Source organism: Ahaetulla prasina, chromosome 2, assembly GCF_028640845.1.
Source record: "Ahaetulla prasina isolate Xishuangbanna chromosome 2, ASM2864084v1, whole genome shotgun sequence".
NCBI classification, from domain to species: domain Eukaryota; kingdom Metazoa; phylum Chordata; class Lepidosauria; order Squamata; family Colubridae; genus Ahaetulla; species Ahaetulla prasina.
Genome location: NC_080540.1, coordinates 172,385,236 through 172,411,845, shown reverse-complemented (window position 1 = coordinate 172,411,845; position 26,610 = coordinate 172,385,236). Strand labels below are relative to the sequence as shown.

Genomic DNA, 26,610 nt, shown 5'->3' with positions numbered 1-26,610 from the left:
ACAATGCCGGCTGGCGGCCCCCAGGGGAAGGGCCTTCTCTGTGGGGGCGCCCACACTCTGGAATGAGCTTCCCCCGGGTCTACGTCAAATACCTGACCTTCGGACATTTCGTCGCGAACTAAAAACACATCTCTTTATCCGCGCGGGGCTGGCTTAAATTAAGGGGAAATTTTATTAATTTTAAATGGGGTTTTTTAGTATGGAAATTTTTAATCTCAGGCTAATTTAAATAAGTTTTTTAAATGGTATTTTAATCTGTATATTGTATTGTTTTATTTTTGCCTGTACACCGCCCTGAGTCCTTCGGGAGAAGGGCGGTATAAAAATCAAATAAATAAATAAAATAAATAAATAAACAATGAACTCTATATTTCACACCTTAAAGAGTTGAATTTTTATTATTGCATGCAGCTTTTTTCTCTTCAGTTTTAGCTCACCTTAATATTTTTTTCCTGACTGGATAATCACTGTATGCATTTTATCCCAAAAAATGAAATAGAAAATAAAAGCTATGCAGGCTCAGACCTGGATATTATTTGCAATGAAAATCAGAAAGCCCCAGCCTAAACCTAGAATTTAAAAAAAAATATCCTGAAGAAAGCAATGACCAACCCATCTCCCTCTTTTATATCCTTTCTTATATTCGGTTGCTGGTATTTTGTCTAAGATCCTCCAGTTTAGGAATGTGCCCATTATTTTTTTTTTTAATCCTCCTCACTTTCGGGAACAAAAAAAATACCTTCTTCCAATATGCAATTGTATATTCAGACTTTATTTTATTCATGTAGCCTTTTGTTTCACGTAGGTTCCGCAAACTTCGCAGTTCTTTTTCGTAGGTCGTACACACTAAACCGCAAAGCAGTGAGGAATATTTATTTGCAGGGAGGTGAAATCAAAGTAAGAATCGGGAGAAGGAAAACGGTACGAAATGCTAATTGCTACCGTTTTTCTTAAATGTTCGGCTTTGTATTGTTGTCCTTAGGAGAAACGACCCAGAGAATAAATTCTTAGGGTGCTTGGATCTGAGTTTGTGATAATTGTAACATCACTACCGCAGTGCAAAATGTCATTCCGAAAAAGGACTTTACCTTCGCGCTCTATAGGGCAACAACAACAGGAGCCACTGCCAAATAATCCAGCGCCAATGAATTCCTACCAAATGAGCAAGAGGTGCCAAAGCATACAAGCTGACGTCACCCCCCCAATCCTCTGCAAACAATGACAGCTTGCACCAACTTCGCCGGCCTGGCTTTTATATCATTTTCCAAAATAACGTCTTCTCTCTGATTGGTACGAGAAGAAAATATGACCATCGCAATTGGCTCACGTTCTGACTGATCCAGCCCTCTCCTCTCACCCAGTTTATGATGATTGAATGACCGATTAAGCCTGAGGCAGGATTGCTCCGCCTCACCTTTCATCTCCCCATTTGGATTCGCCAACTTCCCTGTCGCTCACTCCGGCTTCTCAAAGTTCCCCTCCGCCCCCGCCCCCCCCCGCTTTCATTGACGCGCTTGTCAAGCGAGGATTCCATAGGCCTTCCGCGTTACGCTCTGACTGTGCGGGGCTACGATTGGCGTTTGGACTTCCACGAGCCACGCCTCCTCCTTTCCATTCGTTAGGTGATTAGTGGAAGTGGCCGTCAATGCCTCCACTGTTCCCGCCTTCTGCCATCCCGAATCAGGAAGTGTTTGTTGGTCGCGGAGTGCTCGGGGAGCTGTTTCTGCGATGGGAAGACACGAGCAGATCCCGGGGTCTCTGGTGAGAAATGAATCCGGTGGTTTTGGAACTGAGCGGGTGGGCGGGCGCGATCCCCTTTCGGCTGTCCCTTCTCACGCAAGGTTAGAGGTGGGGCTGCCGGCAGGGAGCCGGCGGGGTTTTCCCTTCTTTTCCAAACCGGATGGCCTCACTCAGGTATTGTCTTGGGTTGAATCTGAAGGCTCCCGAGTGGGGTTGAGACATAAGACCGACCTTGCAGGACCAGCTCGGTAATAGCGCATCTGGTTCAGTATCCTGTTCTCAAAAACATCCGGCCAGATGTGCCGGGAAAGATCCCGAGGAAGTTGGGGAAAAAGGTATATTATTGGCCTGTTCTTCGTGTCCCCAAGGGTGCTGCCTGGAGCTTCTGTTTCACTAATCGCTGCTCATAGAGCTAATCTTTTGTCAGCCCCCAAAGTTTTAAGCTACTAGATTTCTGTGTTTGTTGGATTTCTAAGGATTTGCACTCTTAAGGAGTGTGGCAAAACCTCCTTTGCGCCAGAGAATTGTAGCGGCTTAGCCCAAAAGCACAGCCATGTGCCAATGGTATATGGTAGGAGATCCTTTTGATGGCAACGTCAAAGGCTACATCTGATTCCTGAATGAAAAATCTTTTAGAAACAACAACCCCTGTAAGAATTATCCACTAATTGTACACAATGTTAAAACAAAACAAGCTTCGTTTTAGCAATCTTGACACTTTCTGTCAATTTGTTTCCTTGGGTCACTCACTTATAGTAGAGGAGGGCACTTAGTGTGGGGACAAAGGGGTTTGCCAATTGTGAAAGGGAAACTCTGGTACTGAGAGTGTGGTACTGAGCTACCCTGAAGTTATTGAACCTGCTAATGGATTTCATTCTGGAAATGTATGTGCTGTGCTTTCTGAACTTCTTAAATGGATTCACATCTGTCTAATAATACTGGATCCTTGCAAATAGATATAGGCATGTGTACCGAAATGAAGTGATGCTCTGACTTGGTCATAGATAGATGGAATATCTTATCTTTCACTCTTTGAGGTAGCATTGCCAGGAATTGCTTGAGAAATTGCTGAAAAGGATATATTTCCATTCCTTTGATCTGAAATGTGGCATCTTCTACTTGAAATTAGACTCATTTGTACAAAATAATAAATGATTAACTGTTTGGCTTACAAAGGTGTCTATCAAAGAGATTGTCCAATTCCTGAATTATCCAGGGGTGAACTCAGATCCTTTGTGTCTTACTTATTACTTATTTATTTGAGACAAGCTGATTTTATAAGCAATCCTGTAGCAGGTTGTTTTCTCACTTGGCTGCTGTCAATAACCTCATTGCACCTGATACTATAAATGTATTTGTGAAAGAAATTCTTATTTTCTGGAAAGTATTACCTTCGTGTTAATGCTTCAGATGGGCGGGTGCTACTTGAAATGTATAAATACTCTTCTCATATTTGTCTAGCTATATAGTACAATAGTATTCCATACTGCAGTACTTGTGTCATCAGTATGATAATTGAACTTTAAGCAATATCACCAAGTACCACAAAACTAGTTCTAACCAGACTTTGAGGATGAAGATAGTATATGCAACTTGAGAGCAAAATTCTTTTCCATTATTCTGGAAGTCTCAAAGTTGCCAGATTTGAAACAGGGATGGTGTTATGGCATCATTTGCATAGGATTTTTTGGAGGGTTGGCAGCATGGCACCTTCATGTTTCCTGTGGAACCCAACTCTTTTATTTCCATTAAACAAAATTTATTTAAGTTGTTTATTTCTTATTATTTTAATTTATTTTACAGTGTTTTAGTGTTCTTGCATGAGATTCTTCAAAAATCCTCCACATTTTTGCTGATTTTATTGATTTTAATTTGTATATGTATGGGTTTGCCATGTTTCTGGAAAAGGTAAATGCCAAAACTATTTGGCTGTTGGAAATTACTATTCATGATTATATTGTTGCTCCTGCCCCTCTCCAGGACTCATGGAGTTGAACATAATTCCTTGAAGGAGGCCTAGATTGTTCCAAACTTGCAGCCATTTCTAAATCCCCTATTTAGGTATTGTGTTGGCTTCACTATTTGCGATGGCAAACAGAGTGTCTACAAGCAAGAGCTTTGCAAATCAGTTAACAAAAGTTATTGACAAATATTTTTTACTGATTGCCCATTTTTAATTTATGGTAGTGACCTATTGGCCTAGGAAACAAAAATAAATATCCAGGTACATTTTTTCTCCCCGTCTCTGTTTCCAGTTAGTAAAAAAATTACTTATACTATGATTTGGAGGTATTTCTTCCTTGACTCAGTCTGAAGACTGTTTACAAGCCTACTATAAATTATTTGAGAATGGTACTTTCAGAAACATCTCAGTTAAACAGCAGGTGAAATGGCAAATGTGCACAATAGGAAACCAGATGCTTTACTGATTTAGCTGGTGATCTTGTTTCTTTTCTAACCCTTCAATTGTATCCTTTACTTAATTTTTTGGGGGGAAACTTCAGGATTTCAGCTAAGAGACATGTGCTTCAGTGTCCTCAGTTGAGAGGTTGAGTCTCAAGGATAATAACTCTTGACATTCTTGTCCTTCATCTACTTATTCAGTACCTTCTTTAATGCCATCCAAGTTATTGGCCACCATCATGTCTTGTGATATGCATTCTACAGATTATGTGCTTGGTAAGAAGCTTTGCCTGTAAATCTCTTTTTGAGCCAGCTTTGCCCTGGCCTTAGTCTTTTGAGACAAAGAGTTTTCTAGCTCCATAGGCTAGGTTCACATGCTGTACTAAGTCATAATGTAATTTGCTTGATTTGGGCTTATGCTATGTTGATCCACTACTATGATTTACAGTTAAGGGATTTTGTCTTTGTGTTATATGAGAATCAATTCCAGTGCAGCTTATTTAGTATGATTTTTAACTCACGGTTAACAAAATATCTTAATGCTATGGGTGATTTCAGCTATTGTGTTAAATCTTATTTCAATCTATATCAGTATTTGTCCCTCTTTCTCAATCAAGTATATAGGATATTTTTACAAAAATGTCTACTGTCTTGACTAGAAAAACAAAAAAAAATTAATAGCTGGCAGGTTCATTTTTAGGTGTTTAGTTGTTTACATAAATTGCGCCTACCAAAATGTCTTCTTTTCTACAACAATTTAAAGTAAAAAAAAAGATGTATTCTTGTTGGTATCTGTTTACTTCCAGGTTATTTCTGTTCTCTTTAGACCAAAATGGAACAGCAAAAATGTAGAATTGTTTTCAAATGGTTCTTTTTCATAAGTATGAGTACAGCCAATTTTTGTTCAGTGTTCATTTGACACATTGGATTACAAACCAGCCATCTACAGTATAGTCCAACATATTGTGTCAGTGGGTTTAATTTATGGCTTATGCACTCTTAATCAGGTTAATTGAGGACACTACTGGTAATTAGTAATTAATAATAAATACCTTGCGTGAACACAGTTTTGCCAGTAGAGGGCCAGAAGAGGAAGAACATATTTCTCCCCAAAGAAAATCTGGACATACTATATGTACACCTAAAACTTGTGTGAATTTATATGCTTGGATGAAAATTTAGAATTAAATGTATCTCCATTTGTAAAATTGTTTTTGGATATTTAATGAATATTTAAGATTTCATCTCTTTTCTTTAAGATTACAAGATGTATTTATACACCCCCCACCCCCCCCGCAAATAATATATTTGCTATTTGTTTCTGTATTGGCTTTGCTTTTTATTTGTTTTGGACTTTATTACACATTGGTTCTATTCTCAGTGCTTATTAATATCATGTTTGTTTTGGTTCTTTTTCTTATTTGAGATAATTATATTAACAGTGAATGTCTAACCCAGGGCTGTTAAGCTCACGGCCTGTGGGCCAGATGCATCACGTCTTGGCCATGCCCACACCCAGTTTAGCAAAGAGGAAAAAAGTCCCAATACGTCATGTGACACCACTGCGATGCCGAGAGTTTGACACTCCTGATTCTAGCCCCTTCACCCTCCTCTCCTTTTTCTAATCATTAATGGCCAATGTCAAGGCCTTTGCTCTTTTTCAAGAGTTCTTTATCTCTGAACAGGGATTCAAGCAAATAGCTTTTCAGGCCAAGGGCTGTCTTCTGTAAAGAAAGTTTACAGTTTGGTTGAATTTTATCAGTTACAGCCATGACAAAGACGATCACTAAGAAGATGCAGCCCCTCCCAGGAATGCAACTCCAGAAACTTGCTTGCAGTGATTAGTGGCCACCCGGCATTTCCTGCTGTCTCTTTGAGGCACCCCTGCTTGGGCATGTGATTGAGATTATAGCTGGGACAGCAGGCACAGATTGAGTTTTGCAAAGAGGCTGGAAGTGGCTGTGCCCTTTCCCTCAATCTGGGTTGGTACATTCCAGTGGAAGAGTTGCATTAGGCGCACTGTTTGCTTTTAGGGTGGAGGATACAGAGGTGGTACTTGTAGCTCTGTTCCTAATTTGAGAAATGGGTTGGGCCTGGTGAGGAGGTACCATAGCACCTGCATCCTGTTTGCTACTCAGGGAATTTCCTCATGCTTGTCTTTTGTCTTTGCAGTTGTTGTTTGAGATGTAGAGATGGAGAACGAAGACCCTGGCTTACCTTGTGAAGGGAAGATGGAGCTCCCTGACCAGAAATGTAGGCTGGATCCTACAGACAGAAGTGAGTACTTTGAACTATCTGGTTTGGTGCTAGAGAGCGGGGAAGAAAGTGTAGTGCCCAGATAGTGAGAAAATGATACATCCTTGCTTCCAAAATGTACAGTTTAAACCTCTGCACAATAAAGGGAAAAGCAAAGATAAGTATTGTATGTGAATCCACACATTTGCAGATATGTAATCTTTGTTTTCAAAAGCACTGGGATTAATGGGAAAAACAAGTGGGTTTAGAAGAACAATTCAGAAAAAAATAGCAAGTACTGTATTTGCATGATATGTTAAATACAGTTTATTGACTAAGCCACTATGGCCTTTTCACACATCATCCATAAAATATTTTAAATTATTATATTACTTAAATTCACACACTTTACTAAATTACAATGAGGGGGATTGGGCTTTTGGTTTAGTATGTGGTATAAACCCACCCATAGTTTAATGATAGTTTAATGATAGTTTAAGAGCCGCGGTGGCGCAGTGGTTAGAGTGCAGTACTGCAAGCTACTTCTGCTCATCACCGGCTGCCAGCAGTTTGGAAGTTCAGGTCTCACCAGCTCAAGGTTGACTCAGCCTTCCACCCTTCCAAGATGGGTAAAATGAGGACCCAGATTGTTGGGGGCAATCTGCTGACTCAGTAAACCGCTTAGAGAGGGCTGTAAAGCACTGTGAAGTGGTATATAAGTCTAAGTGCTATTGCTAAGTGTTATATGTATTAATATACCATTTATAAGAAATTCAACAAATTGTGGTTGAAACAAATTTTGATTTAGTATATGACCCTGCATTCATATAGAACATAAATGGAAACAAAACATACCGTATATACTCGAGTATAAGCCGAGTTTTTCAGCACGTTTTTTGTGCTGAAAAACGTCCCCTCGGCTTATACTCGAGTATATACGGCTTATACTCGAGTTTTTTTTTTTCTTCTTTTTTTCACATTATACCGGATGGTGCAAACTTGGCGGGCTTTTGCATTAGCGGGAAGCCCTGCGGTGCAGTGAGAGGCGGGCGGGAGCCGCCAGCCTTCTCGGCTGAGGGAGGGAGGCTTTCCCTGACCGGTAGCTGCCTCATTTCCCTCCCTCGGCTTATACTCGAGTCCCCAGTTTACCCCAGTTTTTTGGGGTAAAATTGGGGACCTCGGCTTATACTCGGATCGGCTTATATTCGAGTATATACGGTAATTAGTGCAGGCTTTGGAGCCTACTTACCCCGACCATGTTTGTTAAAAATTGATAGTATAACTTTTGACCATTTTCAGATGAGAAATACATGAAAAGTATACTGTAAGCAAAAAAGGACAGTCCCCAAGCATTTTAACCCTAGCGACTTGCAGCAATCAAATCCTACCCACCCTAAGTTTCCTGAAGAGATTTGACCATTTGATTTATGACAATGGGAGGGATATGTGTGTCGTGATGAGTTTACTGAATTTGATGTGAGGACTTTATTTATTCCTTCATATAGTTATATAATCTGCCCAATAAATGGGAATCTGTAATCACTGACCCAGTTTATAGAAAGCAGATGGGGACAAAGATTACTTCTGGATTATTTTTTTTCCTGTGATTTGTCAATATGCTTTTCCAGACGGGGATGAGTCCTGTTCTGTCTCAGAGAAGCAGGAGGAGGTACCTGCTGCCCCAAATAATGGACCCATGAGTGTGGTAATTGACAAAGTGAATGGGCAGGAGGAGTTGAGAGAGGCCCCAGAAGATCTGAGTGACAAAGATGTGTCTGATTCAACCTCAACTGACAACACTTGGGAAGATTCGAGTGAGTTTCGCCGACAAATGGTGATAGGAGATGGACCATCAGGAGAAGAGGAGGCAGTGATACAGTCACGCCTGGCTACATACCGAGATGAAGACGTGACTGCAGAGAGTTGGCGGGCACACAGGAAACACGTCTTCATTTTAAGTGAGGCTGGGAAACCCATTTATTCACGTTACGGCAATGAAGAAGCCCTTAGTTCCACCATGGGTGTCATGATGGCACTGGTATCATTCATCCAAAGTGGGGATAACTCTATTCGCTCCATTTATTCTGGTACGGAAACAATTTTAAAAGGAGTGATCCTTAACAAATATTGTAATTTATTTGGAGGTTATCTGTGCCTATGATTTAACTGAAATAAGAAAAGTTTGGGATTTCAGTGCTTAAGAGTTCATTATGGGCCACCCACAAAGTTTAAGCACTGGGTTATGGTTCAATAACCATTTTGATAAGTATTGTTTATTAAAATGTCTGAGAGCCTTTCCAAATAGCCTGTTCTAACTGCTACCCCAAAAACAGTTGTATTTCCCTTGCTATTTAGTATCTTGAGGTTGTCATACTATATTTATACTGTACTGTAGGTGGTGAAATGTAGGCAACAGTATGCCAACTTGTAATTTATAAATTAGAAACCTTAAACCTTACATAGAATATAGTGGGGTTGCTTGAAGTAAAATGGAGTTTTGGTTAAATTTCTAGTAAATTGGCCAAAATTTGCTCAAACCTAACCAGTCTTTAATCATTAGCAAGGAATGCTTTACATAATACGGGTATAGCTACAGCTGGTAACCTAGTTGATATTTTTTATATCTTACTAAAAATGTTGTGTAAAAGCCTCTGTTGATTAAATTTACAGCTCAAAACGTAAGAGGAGTTTAGGAAATTATAAAGGGGAAGGGTGCCATAGTGATCTAATTTTGTAGAGCAGAGTTGATGAATTCATGTAAACTGAAAATGTAGAGTTAAATAAAAGGGATAACAGTGTGTCAGCTAGTATAAATTAGGTCAACCACAGATGAGTTTTAGGAAAAATGGTGCAACATTTTGAATAAATGTGAGGTAAGAAAAAATATTTTTAAGTGACAAGCAAGTATATAGGAAGATAAAATAGCGTAGAAAAAGTGCCTGGGCCATTTGAAGACTCAGGAATAAATGAAAATGGTGATTATTGGTGAATATTTGCTTAGAAGGTATGTTTGTTTAGTATATGTGGTTTAAATAGGTCTGTGTGAATATATGCCAAAGAAAGGAATGTAAGTCTAAAAGCATGACTGATTTGATAGTTTATGTTGAAAAGTTGAATGAATGAGGATCATGTTGCAAAACAAATCTATAAAAGAAGTGTGGAGGGGTCAAGAAGAGAACCAAGGAAATCTCCATTTTGTTACACTGAGGAAGTTCTCAAGGTTGAGAAATTCAAGGAACAAAAGGCAAAGAATGAATTGATATACAAGTAATCCTCGCTTACCAACCCTAATTGGGACCAGAATTTCTGTCACTAAGCAAAGTAGTCATTACGTGAAGCATCATGTGACTACTCCACTTAGTGTTGGTAGTTCTAGCAGTGCTGGTTGGAGTCATTAGGCCAGGACTGTGCCGTTGTTAAGCGAGGACCTGCTGCTTCTCCTGCTTTGTGCTACTCATCTCCACTTCAGCTTCCCCCCTCCTGCCTCAGTATCTTCCCCCTTCATTTTCACCTTTTTTGGCTGTCCTGTGCTTTGCTTCCAGAGTACTCTTCCGTCCCTGTTGCCCCAGCTGACTTTCACCAGAGCCGTGGTAGTGCAGTGGTTAGAATGAACTATTGCAGGCTAATTCTGCCAACTGCCAGCAGTTCGAGCCTAACTGGCTCAAGGTTGACTCAGCCTTCCAATCTTTTGAGGTTGATAAAATGAGGATCCAGATTGTTGGGGGCAATATGCTGACTCTGTAAATTGGTTAGAGAGGACTGTAAAGCACTGTGAAGTGGTATACAAGTCTTATTGCTATTGCTATTCTTCCTCCCACTGCTGAAGATGTGTTCTCAACCTGGGCCTTCGTGAGGCAGCTGCTGGCTATATCTAGCCTTCCTGGATATGGAAGGAATAATATGGAAAACAGAATGTACTTTTTTTTTGCTACAGGTTTTTTTTAAAGAACCTTTTAAAATCAGCACGCCAGAAGAACATGCAATATGTTACTGTATTTTCTCCATTGCTAATTACAGGTAGTCCTCGAGTTACAACATTTCATTTAGTGACCGTTCGAAGTTACAGCAGCACTGAAAAAAGTGACTTATGACCATTTTTCACATTGACGATTGTTGTAGCATTCTCATGGTCATGTGATCAAAATTCAGATGCTTGTCAACTGGTTCTTATTTATGACAATTGCAGTGTCCTGAGATCATCTGATCACCTTTTGTGACTCTCTGTCAAGCAAAGTCAATGGGGAAGCCCAATTCACTTAACTACCATGTTACCAATTTAACAACTGCAGTGATTCATTTAACAATTCTGGCAAGAAAGGTCGTAAAACGGGGCAAAATTCACTTAACAGCTATCTCACTTAGCAAGAGAATTGCTGGGCTCAGTTGTTATTGTACGTCAAGGACTACCTGTATTAAAACAAAATTATTATAACATGTTCTAGGTGGGATGGGAAGTTGCACTTGGAGAACAGATACGTAAGGGTATAGCTGGAAGAATAAAAGCATGCTTTGACTGTTTTAAAAAGAAACTGTTGTTCCAGCTTGTATTTGATTTTAGTTCTAAGTTTAATAGATAAAATTCTGGCTTTTGTCTTAGTAGAAACCACAGACTATGATGTAGTATTATGCTGAGCAAAGAGAAAGGTGATTTTATGAGCAACTCTTTATCCAGGAAAGAAAAAATCCCAAACTCTAAAGATAGTTTACGGTGAGCACATCTTAATTCTGGAACTTTTGCCATGCTATTAATATCTTGATACGTGCAGCCGAGTGCCTGCTTGGTGCAAATGCATGCTTCCTTTTAAAGTTCCCAACCACATGTTCATGCTCCCAGCAAAAGCTTAAAAGATTGTTGACATCACCAAATTCTAATTAAGGGAAAAGGGACTAGATTCATGCACCAAACTAATCTGTGATTTGGTGTCAGAATTCTCAGCCAATTTAGCTTGGGATTTATGGGCATTGACGTCTGGATGGATTTAATTTAAAACAGATTCATGTGAAGTTTTAGATAGGAAAAACCGTATTTGACTATAAATACATTTATATTTATTTAAATAGAAATACATTTATATTTAAAATTCTAAACATGGTTTAAATTATATTTCATTACTCAGACTATAATTCTCATTTCTGATAAAAAGTTATTTTTTGTTGTTTGATATAACCTGAAGACATAGTGCTCAGTGAGACATGTGTACTTCTTTTTCAGAAGATTCACATCTGTGTCACACATAGCCAATCTAGGCAAATCTTGAAAAAGCTGTAGTATTTGGATGGGATTAAGTGACTATTTCCTGAGTGTTCCAGGACTGTTGATGAAATTAGGAAGCCAAGAAAGGAAGGAAAAGGCAGTGACAAATATTGCCAAGGTGTTAAGCTTGATTCAAAGTGCCAGATTTTCATATTAATGTTTAAAATAGAACAAAAGTCTTCATATCAAGAAAGCAACTAATACTTGCAAAATCATTAAGAGCTGAATTAGTTTCAGTTCATTTCTAGCATAACCATCACCAGTTCTTAATATTACTTGGTGATTGTACTGATAAAAGTGGAGTAATTAGGGGAATATATCTCTTTTTCTTAATTGCATTAAACTATCTGATTTCCAGCCATTGGCCATAGATGATAAGATTAAAAAAAAAAGATATTAAAAATATTATTTGTAAGACCTGTTCCCTGCAGCATCTTCAGTGCAGGAGCAGTTTTCATTGTTACTTCATTTAGTCCTTGAATTTCTGTGCCACACCATCATTAAAATATTTTTATTCTAAATTACTAATTTGTTTCTAGTTTTACTCAGTAGAAGATAAATTTCAGAAACAGACTCCTCAAATCCTTATAATAACAAAAATGCATACTGCTCACTTTTTATTTCATGGTCTATTTTCCCAGTTCCTGGCATTTATACTGAGATTCTTCTTCTTTGCCCAGATTTGCTCCATCAACTCAAACTTTGTACAGTAAATCCTTGGTTTAACTTTTTTTTTTTTTAAAAAGGAGACAAATTAGCTAAGAAAGCTAATATTGCATTTGTTGAATGTCCAAAACTGGTTCTGTTATAACAGAGCCTCAGTCCATCTACTGAAGCAATGACTGTTTTTTTCCCTCCCTCCTTTTACCATAGATGATCACAAACTGGTTTTTGTGCAGCAGGGCCCCTTGGTACTGGTTTCAGTTTCGCATACCCTACAATCAGAGCAACAACTACGCCAGGAGCTTTTGTATGTCTACGATCAGATCATCAGCATGCTTACTCAGGCCAGCATCACTCGCATCTTTGAACGGAAAAAGAACTATGACCTCCGGCGTTTGTTGACGGGCTCGGAGAAGATCCTTGATCGTTTGCTGAACCTGGTTGAATCAGATCCTTGTTTCCTCCTTGGAGCTGTCCGCTGTTTACCACTTGCCGCCTCCCTCCGGGATTCCCTGGGCACTTTGCTCCAAAAAGCCATCACCCCTAATCTGGTCTTCTCTATTTTGGTGGCTGGTAGTCAGTTGGTCACCACAGTGCAGGAGAAAACAGTCATTGAAGATTGCCGATTAGAACCTACTGACTTGCACCTGTTACTCAATCTCATTGGGGCAACTTCTGCCTTTCAAACTGGGGAAATTTGGACACCTATTTGCTTGCCACGTTTCAACCCTGATTGTTACTTTTATGCTTATATTTCTTACTTGGATTCAGAATGTACTGTCTGCCTCATCCTTCTCTCTACGGACAAGGACTCTTTTTATTCTGTCTCGGACTGCAAGAAACGCATTGAGGAAGGCATGAGGACTCAGAACTATCTGCAGGCACTCTCAAGTGGCTTGAAGAGCCCATCCTATAGTGTAGGACTGGTGGGAGTGCCAGATCTTCGGCACTTTATGTATAAACCTCTGGATATACCGGATAATTACCGACAGCTTCCCCAGTTCACCAGGTAATACGCTTTGGAGAGTTGAAATTGACTCTGATCAGGACCAAATATGTCCTGAACCAAGGAGGTATCTATGATGTCATCCTAGGGGCCAGTTTCATCTGTCTTTTGGTTCTTCTTCTCCTGGATATTCACAGATATCTTAATGTGACATATCATTCAGTTCAGGCTTGGAGTAAAATCTAGAAATGTGGCTAGTTTTTTTAATGGCCTGCACCTGCTCAAGAAAGATTTCCTGAGATTTCGTTGTTGTTGAAACTTTCCCTCATAGCAAATTAATGTTCCTCTTGATTTTGGAGATGTATAGGGGAAGATGATGTTCTGATATCAAAAACAAAGCTGAATTTGCCACTGGGTTTTGTCATTCCTGGCAGTAAACACGTACTGCATTCTGAGTGTATCCTCAGTAGTAAAGCTACCTTAGATCTTTTTTCTTTTAAAGTTTGCTGAGTTGAGGCTGTCCTTCTCAATCCTTTACTCATCCCCTCTTTATAGCTGGCAGCCAGAAACTGGGGGAAATGCTAAGCTACATTTATTCAGTTTGTTTCAACTAGAGCAGGCATGTGACATTTCTTTCCTCCAGTCCACAAGGATTGATGTATAGAGATTTTATCTTGCGGTTTCTGGGCTGCAAGAAGGAAGTCAAAGGCTGAACATCATAAGATCCCAATTAGCTGGCAAAATTTATAAATGACAATAATCTAAAAGATGTTAAGAAGTAAAATTGACTCTGATGTATTTTAGTGCCTTAAAGGAATGATGTCGTTTTAGAAATTCTCTTTCTTCCCTTCATTGGCTTCAGGAAAAACTGCATGAATAGTATAACTCTCTTATTAGAAAGGCCCATGTGATTTATTTTAAGAAGAACTTGTTCTGCAGTTTTTTCTATATATTGTCAGCTTTGGAAGCCATATTAGGCCAGAAGCTTCCATGCTGCCACCTTCTCATGTGTGGGAAAGTAGAAGGGGGGATTTAGTAGAGAGTTAGACATAATAGCATTCTTCCTGTCGGTCAAGGCCAGGCCGATCCTGCATCTGGAGGAGGAGTGATCGGATGCTGTCTCAAGATGGGATGGATGGTGATTGGAGCATGTGATCAACTCCGGAGTCAAGGAATGGTTTTGGGGGTTTTGATATACTGAGGGAAAACTTGGACCTCTCAGATTCGGGTTTTCCCAGATGTGCCAGTTTACCTATTCTAGTAAATAAAACTTTGAAAAATGCTTGCTTCAGAGTTTTTACTTGGAGTTGGGGGGTTTTCTGGAACGCTGACATTTAGTACAATATATTATAGAATAGTAGGGCAAGCCACAAATCTAGCCTGTTTCAGAATCAGATTTATAGTCGCTTCAGAAGATTCTGAAAAGTTTCTGAAATTTAAGGGATTAGCACTAGGCTGAGCATTGCCACATCTGGCAATGCTCACTTCTACATCTGTAGAACAACAGCTCATTGTATACAAATTCTGGAGTCTATTCTGTGGTAAGACATTGTGTAGGTGAACACTAAGCTGCTTGTTTCCTCAATATCTTATTTCTCATTACTGCAGTCCAGAACTGGAGGGGCCATATTGCAGTGAGAATGAACGGCACCGACTCTTTGACCTCTACCACTACCTTCACGATCGCATCCACAGTACCTCACGTCCTTTACGTCTCATCTACCATGTAGCTGAAAAGGAGACTTTATTGGCTTGGGTGAGGCCTGGCAACTTTATTGGCTAAGGATGGAACTCTGTGTAGACTTTCAGATGGATGGGCTAGTTCTGTTTTAGATGAGGACATTATTAGAGCATTCCTAAACCCATGTTTTCTTCATTTGACTTACTACGTAAAGGGGCAAACAACTTGCAGGAAAGTATTTGGAGAGATGGTATCTTTAGTCTTTCATCTGTTCGTTGATTCCCTATAATGAATCTTTATTTGGGGATGGGTTTTTAAATAATAATAATAACTTAAATAATAATAAGCTACCAACAATAATAATACTTGATTGGTGGATAAAAATGCCAAACCTAGTCTAAACATTTGGCTGACTGCATGACCAGTCATAATTACTATCAATCTTTCCTTATTGGTTTTAATAGTTGTAACACCAGTCGGTTTTCTAAACCTGAAATAAATAATTATTAGCAGCAGAAGAAGAAGAAGCAGAAGGGAAAGATTCTCACATTGCTTCTTTAAAAGTGCACTGTCCTAGATTAAACTGGTTTTCATCTTTGTCATTGGCGGTAAAGGAAAAGTTAAAAAGAAAAAAAAAGTATCCGTTAGAGAGTCATTACTTTCAGGAAGAATATGAAACTACTTTACAGAGGCTCAGGGAGAACCCTTCAGAAAAGATGTAAACATCTTGGGTATTTTGAAGCAATGACAAAAAAAAATATTCTAGTTCCAATTTTAAAAATGGGAGCCATTTTAACATGTTCAGTATTTTCTTATTTAAACATAAGAATATCGTGCAAAATTGTAGTACATGAAATTATGTTACTTGCAGTGTTTACAAAATTACAAAACTGGCTTTATGCCTAAAACAGGATTAGAGTCTAGATTGATGTCTTAGCCACTACACCAAGCTTATCTGTTCATAAATGCAGCAGAAAGCTTTAAAAATTGATAAATTTAAATTTGTTAATTTACAGGATATTGAGTAGTAGCAGTATGTTTACACATCAAGTGAAACTCGTATTACAGAAATATTTTAATGCTTTCAAAAAGCTCTGCAGTATGACTAAGAATTAGCATTTTTAACATTGGCCATATTTTTCATACTATACATCTTAAGGAAGTTAGTGGTCCTATAAAACAAAAAGTATTTTGTGGAAATATTGGAGACCATTTGGTCACTCAAAATTTAGGAACCACAACCACTGATATGTTTTATAATGAACCAAGGTTCCATCTAGGAATTGGGAAAGAGCTGGGGTATCTTAATCCTTTCGCTTATTCTCAAAATTTCTCTCTTTCCTAGTTGGAGTTGTTGGCTTCCCCTGCATTCACTAGTTAAAATTTTACACATGTTCTCTGGTGGTAGCTATGCAGCCTGAATGGTCAATCTTTTTTTCCCATTCTCAATAGGTTACAAGTAAATTTGAATTATATACCTGTTTCAATCCTTTGGTGACGAAAGCTGGTGCCATCAATGTCTTGACCAAACTCTTACGTTGGATAAAGAAGGAAGAAGACCGGCTGTTCATCCGTTACCCACTCAAGTATTCAACTACACCTAATCCTGGGAAAGGAAGCAGGGTTCCCCGAATGGATGGTACCGAGAACGGCTTCTTTGGAGGAGGTCACTAGACCAAGGACTTCCAGTTGCTCTGAAATGCATTCTGAATGTGTGCCACCTTACAGATAGCCCTGGATGATGGAACCGTTCTGTGATCTGGGGGAGCTCCTAGTCTTGTTTTCTAAACCAGGACAGGATGGTGGATATGAGAAGGATCGGAGTTTACGAGGCTGAGCTGGGTCGGATTGTTGGAGATAAATCCAGAAAGCTTTAGCCTGATGTTTTTAAATATTTTTTCCCACTTGTGGTCTTTATTTCTAGGGAGATCCTGAGTCAGATGGAGATCCTGAGATTGACTGGAACTAGATAAGGAGGCTTTGGTTGATATATCTTTGGAAGTGACATATAACTGGAAGTTACGGAATTTCATAAGGATTGTGCTTAAATTACATTGATGCTTCTGCAGCCTAGTGGGTTTACATTTCTTACCACTCCTGTTATCACTGGGTAATTACTTTGTTTTCTCCATTCAGTTTCCTCTTCCTCCTCAGCAATTTACTTGGGTGCTTTGCTTGTCTCAACGAATAGTACAAATGGGGTAATAAAGGAAAGAGAGCCACAGTGGGAGACAAAAAGTTAATCTTAGAAAAGTTTGAAAATACATGCTGCTTTCTGATACAGCTGCGTGATTGTCCACAGTTCTTCTGGAATGGGTGTGCAAAGCCCATCACAATGGTGGTGATTTATTGGAAGGCTGGCACTTTCAGACAGTGTGTAATTTGATAAGATGATTTTCTATAAAGATAGCTGATTCGAATCATTTTAATGCAACTTTGGGAGTAGGTCAAAATGCCCAGTTCCAAAGAGTCTTTTATCCTGGAACTATCTAACAGTATTTTTGATGAACATACACATTGCATCTTCATGTTGTACTATAATTACCCTTTGAATGAGAGAGGCTGCTTCAGCCCTTTGTTCTGATACCACCAGAAAGTATATAATGTGTGATATAATGTGGTATATAATATGTGATGGGTATTTTGTAGTCCTTTGAGAAATTTGATGTCTGTATGTAATGGCTCAACTTGGACAATGTAATCGATTATGATGGCATTTTGATTTACCTTTTAATGTCTTCAGTTTGAATCTAACTGGATTTAACTGTTCCTTTGCCTTTCATAACTTTCTTCCTGTCTTCCTTATTCTTCCTCTTGCTCTGTTTCTTCATGTTTTAAAATTCCTATGTGCAATTGGAATACACTGCTCTTAAAAGGATTCTTGTATTTTTTTCCCCCTATGTTGAGATGCCACTGTTCTCTTTTCCCACCTCATAATTAGAAAGACACATAACTCCATCATCAATTTACTTTTAGATTTAGTACTGACAAATATCACTCTTTCCACGTCTGCCAAATTCAGATTTTGTCTGAATGTACTAGCAGATGGGAAAGTGTTCTTGGAGAGTGACATCACTGACAAGCAGTTGTATTATTTCCCTTTTTTTTTATTTACATTTATATCCCGCCCTTCTCCGAAGACTCAGGGCAGCTTACAGTGTATAAGGCAATAGTCTCATTCTATTTGTATATTTACAAAGTCAACTTATTGCCCCCCCAACAATCTGGGTCCTCATTTTACCTACCTTATAAAGGATGGAAGGCTGAGTCAACCTCGGGCCGGGCTTGAACCTGCAGTAATTGCAGGCTACTGTGTTCTAATAACAGGCTTCTAACAGCCTGAGCTATTACGGCCCTTCCTGAGCAGTTGCTGCTCTGCCATGCAAAATGTGTTCTGTATAAATTAGTTGCTCTTTTACTGAGCCTTTTTGTGTTTCTATTCATGTTTGTTAAAATTAAGGCTTAGGTATGGGAGTATAATCCTATCCCTGCATCGTATCTTATAATGAGGGAAGGGAAAGAGTGTATGTATGTGCATAGTGAGGGAAGACTTAATTTAACCTGTGATTCCTGTGTAAGTGGGATGGTAGTTTTGGACTGAGTATAAAATGGATTTGACCCTCTTTACCAACGGTGAAGGAAGTGAAGGAATTATGCTGTTTTGAATCTGTTGCTATTCAATTCCTTTTGGGGATGCATGGTTGCTTCTGGCTGGCATTTTTTTCTACCCATAAAAGAACAGCGCTGCTTGTATGCACTGGCTGGCCGATACTGAAGGTTTATATTTCTAGCTGAGCTGATACAGTGAGAACTGGAGACATCTGATGGCATGCCAACAAAATCCATTTTAAAATCGGCTCCATCTTGGCATGCGTCTGTTCCTTTTTCCATCTGCCGGCTCGTTTTGCAAAAAGATATCTTTAACTTTGTAAGGATTAGCTGCATTATTTGTTTTAGGGATTCTTTGTGCCAATGTTGCAAGTAACAAGGTAGTTTCTTCACATTGTTAAAGTAAGTCTACTTTAATTGTATGCAGTCTAGTCATCAGTTAATTTATTTATACCTATATCAAATCTGGATATAAGGAACAAAGCAATTACTGTAAAAAAAGAACATTTTAAACATGTATTTTTTACCAAGGCAAACTCTTAAAAATGGCATTCTTCTTACTTAGAAGGGAAAGAGTTTTGACAGTTGCTGTGTTCTGTAAGTACTTGTAGGGTAAAGTCTTTTGTACAAGTACTTCTATATGTAGTTAAAAAAAGGAACTCATTTAATTGGGAGCACTTATTTAATCTATGCAAATGATTTTAATCAATTTATTTAATTAACTAGCATTGAAGATGTGCAAAAAGTTGATTAACAACACTTTTAATAAGGCTTCCTGTTTTAATGTAATTTGATTGGTAATTCATTTCTTGAAAGAAACAGCTTTTTTATCTGGAAGAGATTTCTTATTAAATGTAAGGAACATACAACTTTTTTCTCTAAATCCAATGTTTTAAAATTTACGTGCAGACTGCACTCAACTGATAACCAATGGTATACAAAATATTGAAGAGATCCTCAAGTAGAAATTTAAAAGTTACATCTCTTTACTCTCCTCTAAAGTTTAAAGAGAGATACACTGTAATTTCTAAATAATATTTTTCTCTTTAACAATTGGGGAAGAAAAAAAATTCTGAAATACTTGACAAAAAAGACAATGCTATTGTCAAGAGGCTTTCTATGTGATTTTCCCCCTTTGTTTTTATTTTTTTTTTTAAAATTTGTCCCTCTATTTTATGTCTTTCTTGCAGTTTGTTCCTTGGTTCCTGCAGTTGCTTTTGAGCCTTTTGGGCTCAAAAACTATTCTGTCCTATGCAGATTAGCTGGCATGTATAGTTTTACAACATATATTTCACTGAGATGTTAATTTATTTACTTTTAAATTATTATTTTATTTATAAACCTTTTTAGGTAAATAATCTTTGGAGAAGATGTCCAGGTGGGCTATCAACACTAATTTGAGAATATTAGTTTTCAGGATGAATAGCAACAAAAGAAAGTTAAGTCAACATTATATGGGACAAGGCTGAGGTATAATGCAGTTTATCCTTTCTCCACTACTAACTTAAAGTGCTATCTGTTGGACTTGAGTTGTCAAAAAAAGCCCCACCCTATACTAAATGAATACTGTTGCTTTCTGTTGCTGATTCTTCCTTTACTGAGTGTATTTGGGGTCATTGACAAATGATGCTGACTAAATTATACATGTAAAGGTAAAGGTTTCCCTTGTCTAGTCATGTCCGACTCTAGGAGATGATGTTCATTTCTGTTTCTTAGCTGAGGGAGCCAGCGTTGTCCAAAGTCACTTCTGTGATCATGTGACCAGAATGACTATATGCAGAGATACATGGAATGCTATTACCTTCCTACCAAAGTGGTGCCTATTTATCTACTTGCATTTGCATGGTTTTGAACTGCTAGGATTGCAGGAGTTGGGGCAAGTAATGGGAGCTCATCCATTGTGTGGCACTTGGGTCTCGAACCTAGGCTGTCATCTGTTCCAAGTGACAAGGTTATTAACTTTAACCGCTGAGGCACTACACCCTCAAATTATACATATATCATCATCTAAAAGTATGGCACTGTGAGAGATAGGTCTGACTATGGGATCCTCTCCACCTTCTTTTAAGTCCTCTTCCTATACCCTTTTCTGCCATGACACTTTGAATAAACTTAAAAAAAAACCCAGATTGGACTCACAAAGGAAGTTGTGTCATAAACAGCAGGATTTCTCTCCCCTTCTCATGTTTCCTTTATGCAAAATAAATGCTGACTTCCAGATTCCTTTGTGGTCTGCTTGAGAAGCAACTGGGAAGATGAAATTGATCTTGTGTTTTAGAGTTGCTCCATTTTAGTGATATATCTCTTCTTCCAGCCTGGTTTTATTAATACTACTTCATGCTTCTGCTTCTTCAGCCTTACTTTAGAGCGGTTGAAATATTTACAGTATTGAGCTGTACCCAGCTTTTTAGAGTTGATGGCAAAATAGTGACAGATGAAGATGATCAAGGATTGAAAGAGAGGGAGCATGCTGTATCCCCCAGAATTCACCAACAAATGCCACTCTGGTCCCACTCACACTGGTCACCTGGTGGATCTTTCTCTGTTGCACCTAAGCATGAAATAAACATGTCATTTTTGTGGGGTCCCCATAGTATTGCCTTCATCTCATCCTCAATTCATGATGAGGCAAGCTTGACTCATTTTTTAGCTGTAGTATTTTCTTTAAGCTGACAACATCCAAAAGCTGCTGCAATGAGTATATAAAATTGGTCATTTTTTTTGCCTCCCATTATATTGGAGATGAAGTAGGTTTTGAACTCCATTTTGAACATTTATTCACCACTTTTGCTGAATCTGTTGCCATGTCTGGAATAGGGAGAGCACAACTTAACATTGCTGAATGCTGCAATTTAGAACTACATCAAACCTGGAATAGATATATTGCATTGCAGGGGTGGGATGCACTTCAGCTATTATTGGCCCATTGCAATTTACACAAGTTTGGGCTGTTTCTGCATGACTCCTTTTCTCCAATGAGTGTGAATGTAACTTATTATTATTTTGGATCTCTTCCAAAAGAATTGGCTCCTTTCTGTTGTAATATGTTGTATCCTTGAACTGTATGTTTTGAAAACATGATCAAAATATATTTTTTCCAGTAAGACTACACAAAGATAGTCCTTATGTTTTTTCCCCTTTGTCAGAAAGCCTATCGGCAATTATCCTGCACCTGCAGAATAAATTATGTTTCACATTACCAGTGGAAGAAATTATATGTAAAATATATATGTAATTTTTCATTACTGTACATTGAAAACTGGAAGCAGACAAGGCAATTGTATTTAAATCTAGACAAAATAAAAAAATAATGCTTGGCAAGCTTTGTGGTATGAAAGACTTGAGTCCATAACTTAAAACAAACATGGACAAAGTTTTACTACCTAGAGCTATACTTTTATTTTTTATCTTTTTCAGCCACTGAGGGCCACACCATCAGTAGTGATGTGGTTAATCTTCCGGGAGGGGATTGAGCCATATGTTTTGCTTTTTTAAAAAAGTGGCCTTGGTATTTCTTTTATGTAAAATAATGTGTTGTTTTATGTGTCCCCTCTTCTAAAATTGCAAAATTTAAATTGTGATAGCACTATGGAGTGGAGAATGGTTGGGGGCTGGCTGCAAAAATGGATCTGAGGACCACCTGTGCATCCTGACTCAATACATTTGGTTCATTCTCTTCATTTAGCCTGAGGTACTACTGAATTTGAATATTCAGGGACCGGTAGTAATTTTTACTTTTAGAATAAACTATGATTTTTTTCATATATATAAATTATTCCGGTCTTTGGAATGGTAAAGGTAGGCCACAATAATGTCTGTTTATATAGGATTTTGGATGATATAGATGTTTTCAGTGGCCACCTGCAAGGTCAAGAAAAATCCTGTACAGATATTCTTCAACTTATGATCATTCATTTAATGATAGTTCAAACTTATGATAGCTTCAGAAGAAGTGACTTATGACCGATCCTTACAACCATTGTACTACCCCCACAGTTGTGTGATTGCAATTCAGGCACCTGGCAACTGACTTGCATTTACAATGGTTGCAACATCTTGCGGTCACATGGACTGCAATTTGCAATCTTCACAGCAGGATTCTGACAGAGTTAATTGAGGAAGCCGGATTTGCTTAACAACCATGTGATTCATTTAATGACTGTGTGATTTGCTTAATGACCAATTGAAGAATATATATGTAGCTCAGGAGTGAACTGTGGAGACTTTGGTGCTCTCTGAGCTTGGTTGTTTTTTTGCAGACATTTCATTACCTGACTAAGTAACATCTTCAGTGCTAGAAGGGAGCTGGGTTTGCTTTTTGTTTATATATGGTAGCTTGTCCACAGGGGCAATGTTTGCAAGAAAACAACCAAGCTCAGAGAGCATCAAGGGCTCTACAGCTTAACAACAATGGTAAAAAATGATTGTAAAATTGGATTTAGTCATGTGATGACTCACTTTATAACCACAGCGGCTTCTGACAGAAATTCTGGTCCCAACTGTGGTTGTATGTCGAGGATTACCTATATGCTTCATTGTCTCTTCTCTCACTCCATGTTACTTATCAAATGTTTTTCATGGAGCTGTTGTTGACCAATAAAGCTGTAAACCTTGTGCTGTGCCAGAAGCATTTCCATCCAAGAAACTTGTAAACTTCCTAGAGTCAAGAATGTAAGGTGAATTGCTAAATTAAATTAAATTCAGTTCAGTTAAAATAGTGCATCATATATTGTAAAATTCCGTATTCTGGAAGACTTGATAAAGCCTAGAATAATTTAAGAAGCAGAAATTCAAGTTGGTTTTTGTTTACTATGGATGAAGCAGGTCTTACTTCTGAGTTTCTTCTGAGCTGGGAGGGATTGTCTTGATCATTTAAAAAATGTCATCTTTCCTTTTTGGTGCTAAATGAAGAGTAATCCCTACTTTGTTATTAATTGAAACAGCTCTTTATTTTCCAGAAATATGTGTTTGACTTTTATTTTTTGAACTTGAAAAATGTAACTTTCTGTCATATCATGTTTTCAGTGTTTTATTTGCTTTTCTTCCACTTTTTCTCTTCTCCACACTTTACCAGTATTCTGTTAAGACACAGCATTTCTTTGGTCCTCTGCAGTTGTATAACCTGCCCTAGGATCTTGCATTAGTTATGTAATAGGGCTGTTACACTTGACCATTATTTTATTTCCCCTTTTTTGCTGCTTTTGTACATTATAGAAAACTTGATGGAGTGTTGTAAGCAATTTATCCTTAACCCCATCAGAGTATTTCTCTTTGGCAGAATCTCTGAGGTCTTGAAGGAAGAACTGAGCTCTTGTAAATAAAATAATAAAAGCTATGTCAACAGCTGCACTTGAAGGAGCCTAATAAAATATTGGAGACTTAAGCGTGGTTGGTGTCTGAATATTTGCATTCCTCTGTGCTCTTAACAAAAGATTGGAGTAGCAGCCAGCTTCTGTTGGTTGTATCATGTGCCCAAATTCTCTTCCTCACAGTATTAATAACAGCAAGACGTGGACTCTACAATTTTCCTGCTAGAATTGTTTTTTTCCCGTGCTGGCGACAGAAAACCCCCACAACTGGCCAGCACAAAAAAGGATGTACCCTTGAAAAAAATTAACAATGGGAAGCATTATATGCACTTTTTATTGGAAGAAGAAAAGACTGAATTGATGATTTAGAAGTCTAGGGGTTTAAAAGGCTTGAAGGGAAAAAATGCAGATGGAATAACTCAAGGGAAAGAAGGGTGGAACCATAATTCTGTTTTCTTTCTACCTTTTTTCTCTTATATTTTTTTCTTTCACTTTCAATACTTTTATTGTTTTGGAAATTTTAATTGAAAATATTGGGTGAAACAACTCCCCCCCCCATGTCTAAGATCCACACAGTGGTAACTCTTTAGTACGCACACATGCTGGTTTTGCACGCAAGGGCAGGATAAACAGAGGCCTAGTTTTTTCTCCTCAGCCTGCAGCTGAATTGGTCTCTAAGCAGCAGAGCAGTTACCTCTGAGTCTTTTCCTGTTTAGTGTCAGTTGAGAAGAGGTGGGAAGGAGGAAGGACCCTCCTGCATCCCAGGGAAAGGGGATGGAGGGCAGCCACCCAGGTAAGAAGGAGATGGGGACAAAGATGGGGACCATCAGAGTGGAGGCAGCAGTGTCAAGTTATCTAGCAGAAGTAACCCCATTTTTAGAACAGAAGGAGTAGAAACCCCATTTGAACAAGGTGGGAGGATCACACTGTCTCCCCCCCCCCATTTTTCTTTTTTTATTGTAATATTGTAAATCGTGATACCAGTTATTTTCAGAATATTTAGCAGAAGTAATGCCCACGGGTAGAACAGAAGGAATGTTATGTTTGAGAGGGATAAGAATATTGACTGTAACTGCGGTAACAAAAGGTTGGAAGCCAATAATTTTTGCTTTTAAGTGTATTGTTTCCTATACTTTTTCCCCTCTTCCTTTTTTCTTTTATATATTACTTATTTTTCTTTTGCTCAAGGGAAATTTCTCAATAAAAATTATAAAAAAACAACAACCCCTGGAAAGAGTAGAAACCCGGTTTGAGCAAGCCAGAAGGATTATGTACCCCCAAATTTCCCCCCTCATTTTCCCTCCTTTAGTGTAACATCATAAATCATGATGCATGGTACTATTTCAAGGTAGATTTCAATGCTGTAAGGTTTATATATGATCAAAACTTAATGTTTTAATATTTATTTACTAAAACTTTTTATTTTATTATTTAAAACAATAAATATTTACTTTTTATTTTATTATTAACAAGCATAAAGTATTAAGAACTTTTTTTTAAAAGGATCCCAACTGATCCCTAGAGCCCAGCTTTATTAACAGGGTCTCACCACTGGGACAGGGCCCCTATAGTTTTATAAGATATTCTTGGTAACAATCATTAAACCCTGATCTCAGATTCCCATCTTTTTTTATATTTTATATGGAATATCAAGACCTGGTTATCAGGCCTAGGACTTCCAAGTAACCAGAGACATGCTTAGAGGTCTCCATTATTGGGCTGGCTATTTTTATTCCCAATGTGCCCATGGTTTGTATCTCTGTTTTTGTAATATTTAATGTGATTTTTATATTTTTAATATCTGTTTTTTTTATATGTAGTTTTACCTGAAGCTTGTTGAGTTGCCTTTGGTGAGATGGGTGGCGATATAAATTTGATTAATGAACAGTATAAATAAATAAATCCATAAATAAATGGCTTTGGTTCAAAGGAAGAACATCATTTCCTAAACTTCAAAATGTGGCATCGATGCCATGTTAAAATGCAACTATCTCCTTTATTAAAATGCTAATCATAAAGCATACAAATTCTCCATGACAATAAGAGAAAGAAGCAAGTACATCAGCTAGGAAGTACATCATGTGCCAACTAGTAACTACAGGCTAAAAAGATAAAAGGTAATGAATACAGGGGGTATCTGGCAGTGTTCCTGCGTAGCCATTGCCCAGCCCTGCTTACTTGTTATGCTGGGACTCTCTTAATAAAGAACAAATAATGATTCTCCACAAGTGTCATTTGGCATTTTCTTTCCTGGCTTGGAGCCAAACACTGTAAGGGTCTCCTGCTTGGGCAGGGGGTTGGACTAGATGACCAACAAGGTCCCTTCCAACTCTGTTAATCTGGAAAGAACTGGAAACGGTTTTTTTATTTCCTTCTAAGAGCAGCAAAGAGAAGGAGGGGCTCCTCACAAGATGGGGTAAAATTCTGCACAGTGGGGTTTCCACCCCGATCTCATCCATTTTATCACATTTCCCCCTCTTCGCAGCCAGCTTCCCCCCTCCCTTTTTTTCAAAGTTGCGGTTTACCGTTAGTGAGAAACATTTGGCAGATGAGCTGTGGTTTTTCTTTTTCCTCAGCTGCTCAATCCAAAAGGAAAGGAAATGATGGTTAAATAGGGCAATGGAAGAAGTAGCTGCTAGATTGGTTCGTTTTTTCTCTTGCCAGGTGTGCGTGTTTAGCTTTTGAGAGTTAGAATTTCCTGCTGGATTTAAGTTCAGCCTTCCAAAAATTATGTACTAAAACCAAGGAAAATAAGAGTGATCCAGCATTA

At 38.3% G+C, this 26,610-nt stretch overlaps 1 protein-coding gene across 3 annotated transcripts; it reads left to right on the top strand.

Moving 5' to 3' along the window:
• Positions 1-1,629: 1,629 nt before the first annotated feature.
• On the top strand, positions 1,630-24,215 carry MON1B (MON1 homolog B, secretory trafficking associated). Of its 3 annotated transcripts, none has more exons than XM_058169320.1 (6): positions 1,630-1,761; positions 6,316-6,420; positions 8,007-8,336; positions 12,506-13,304; positions 14,850-14,997; positions 16,375-24,215. In XM_058169320.1, exons 2-6 carry the CDS (start codon positions 6,336-6,338, stop codon positions 16,594-16,596), a joined length of 1,584 nt encoding a protein of 527 aa, XP_058025303.1. In that variant the 5' UTR covers positions 1,630-1,761; positions 6,316-6,335; the 3' UTR covers positions 16,597-24,215. The 3 variants fall into 3 exon arrangements, with proteins under 3 accessions (XP_058025303.1, XP_058025301.1, XP_058025304.1); XM_058169318.1 differs by having other exon boundaries at positions 8,007-8,465; XM_058169321.1 differs by lacking the exon at positions 8,007-8,336 and having other exon boundaries at positions 16,375-24,214.
• The last annotated feature ends 2,395 nt before the right edge of the window (positions 24,216-26,610 follow it).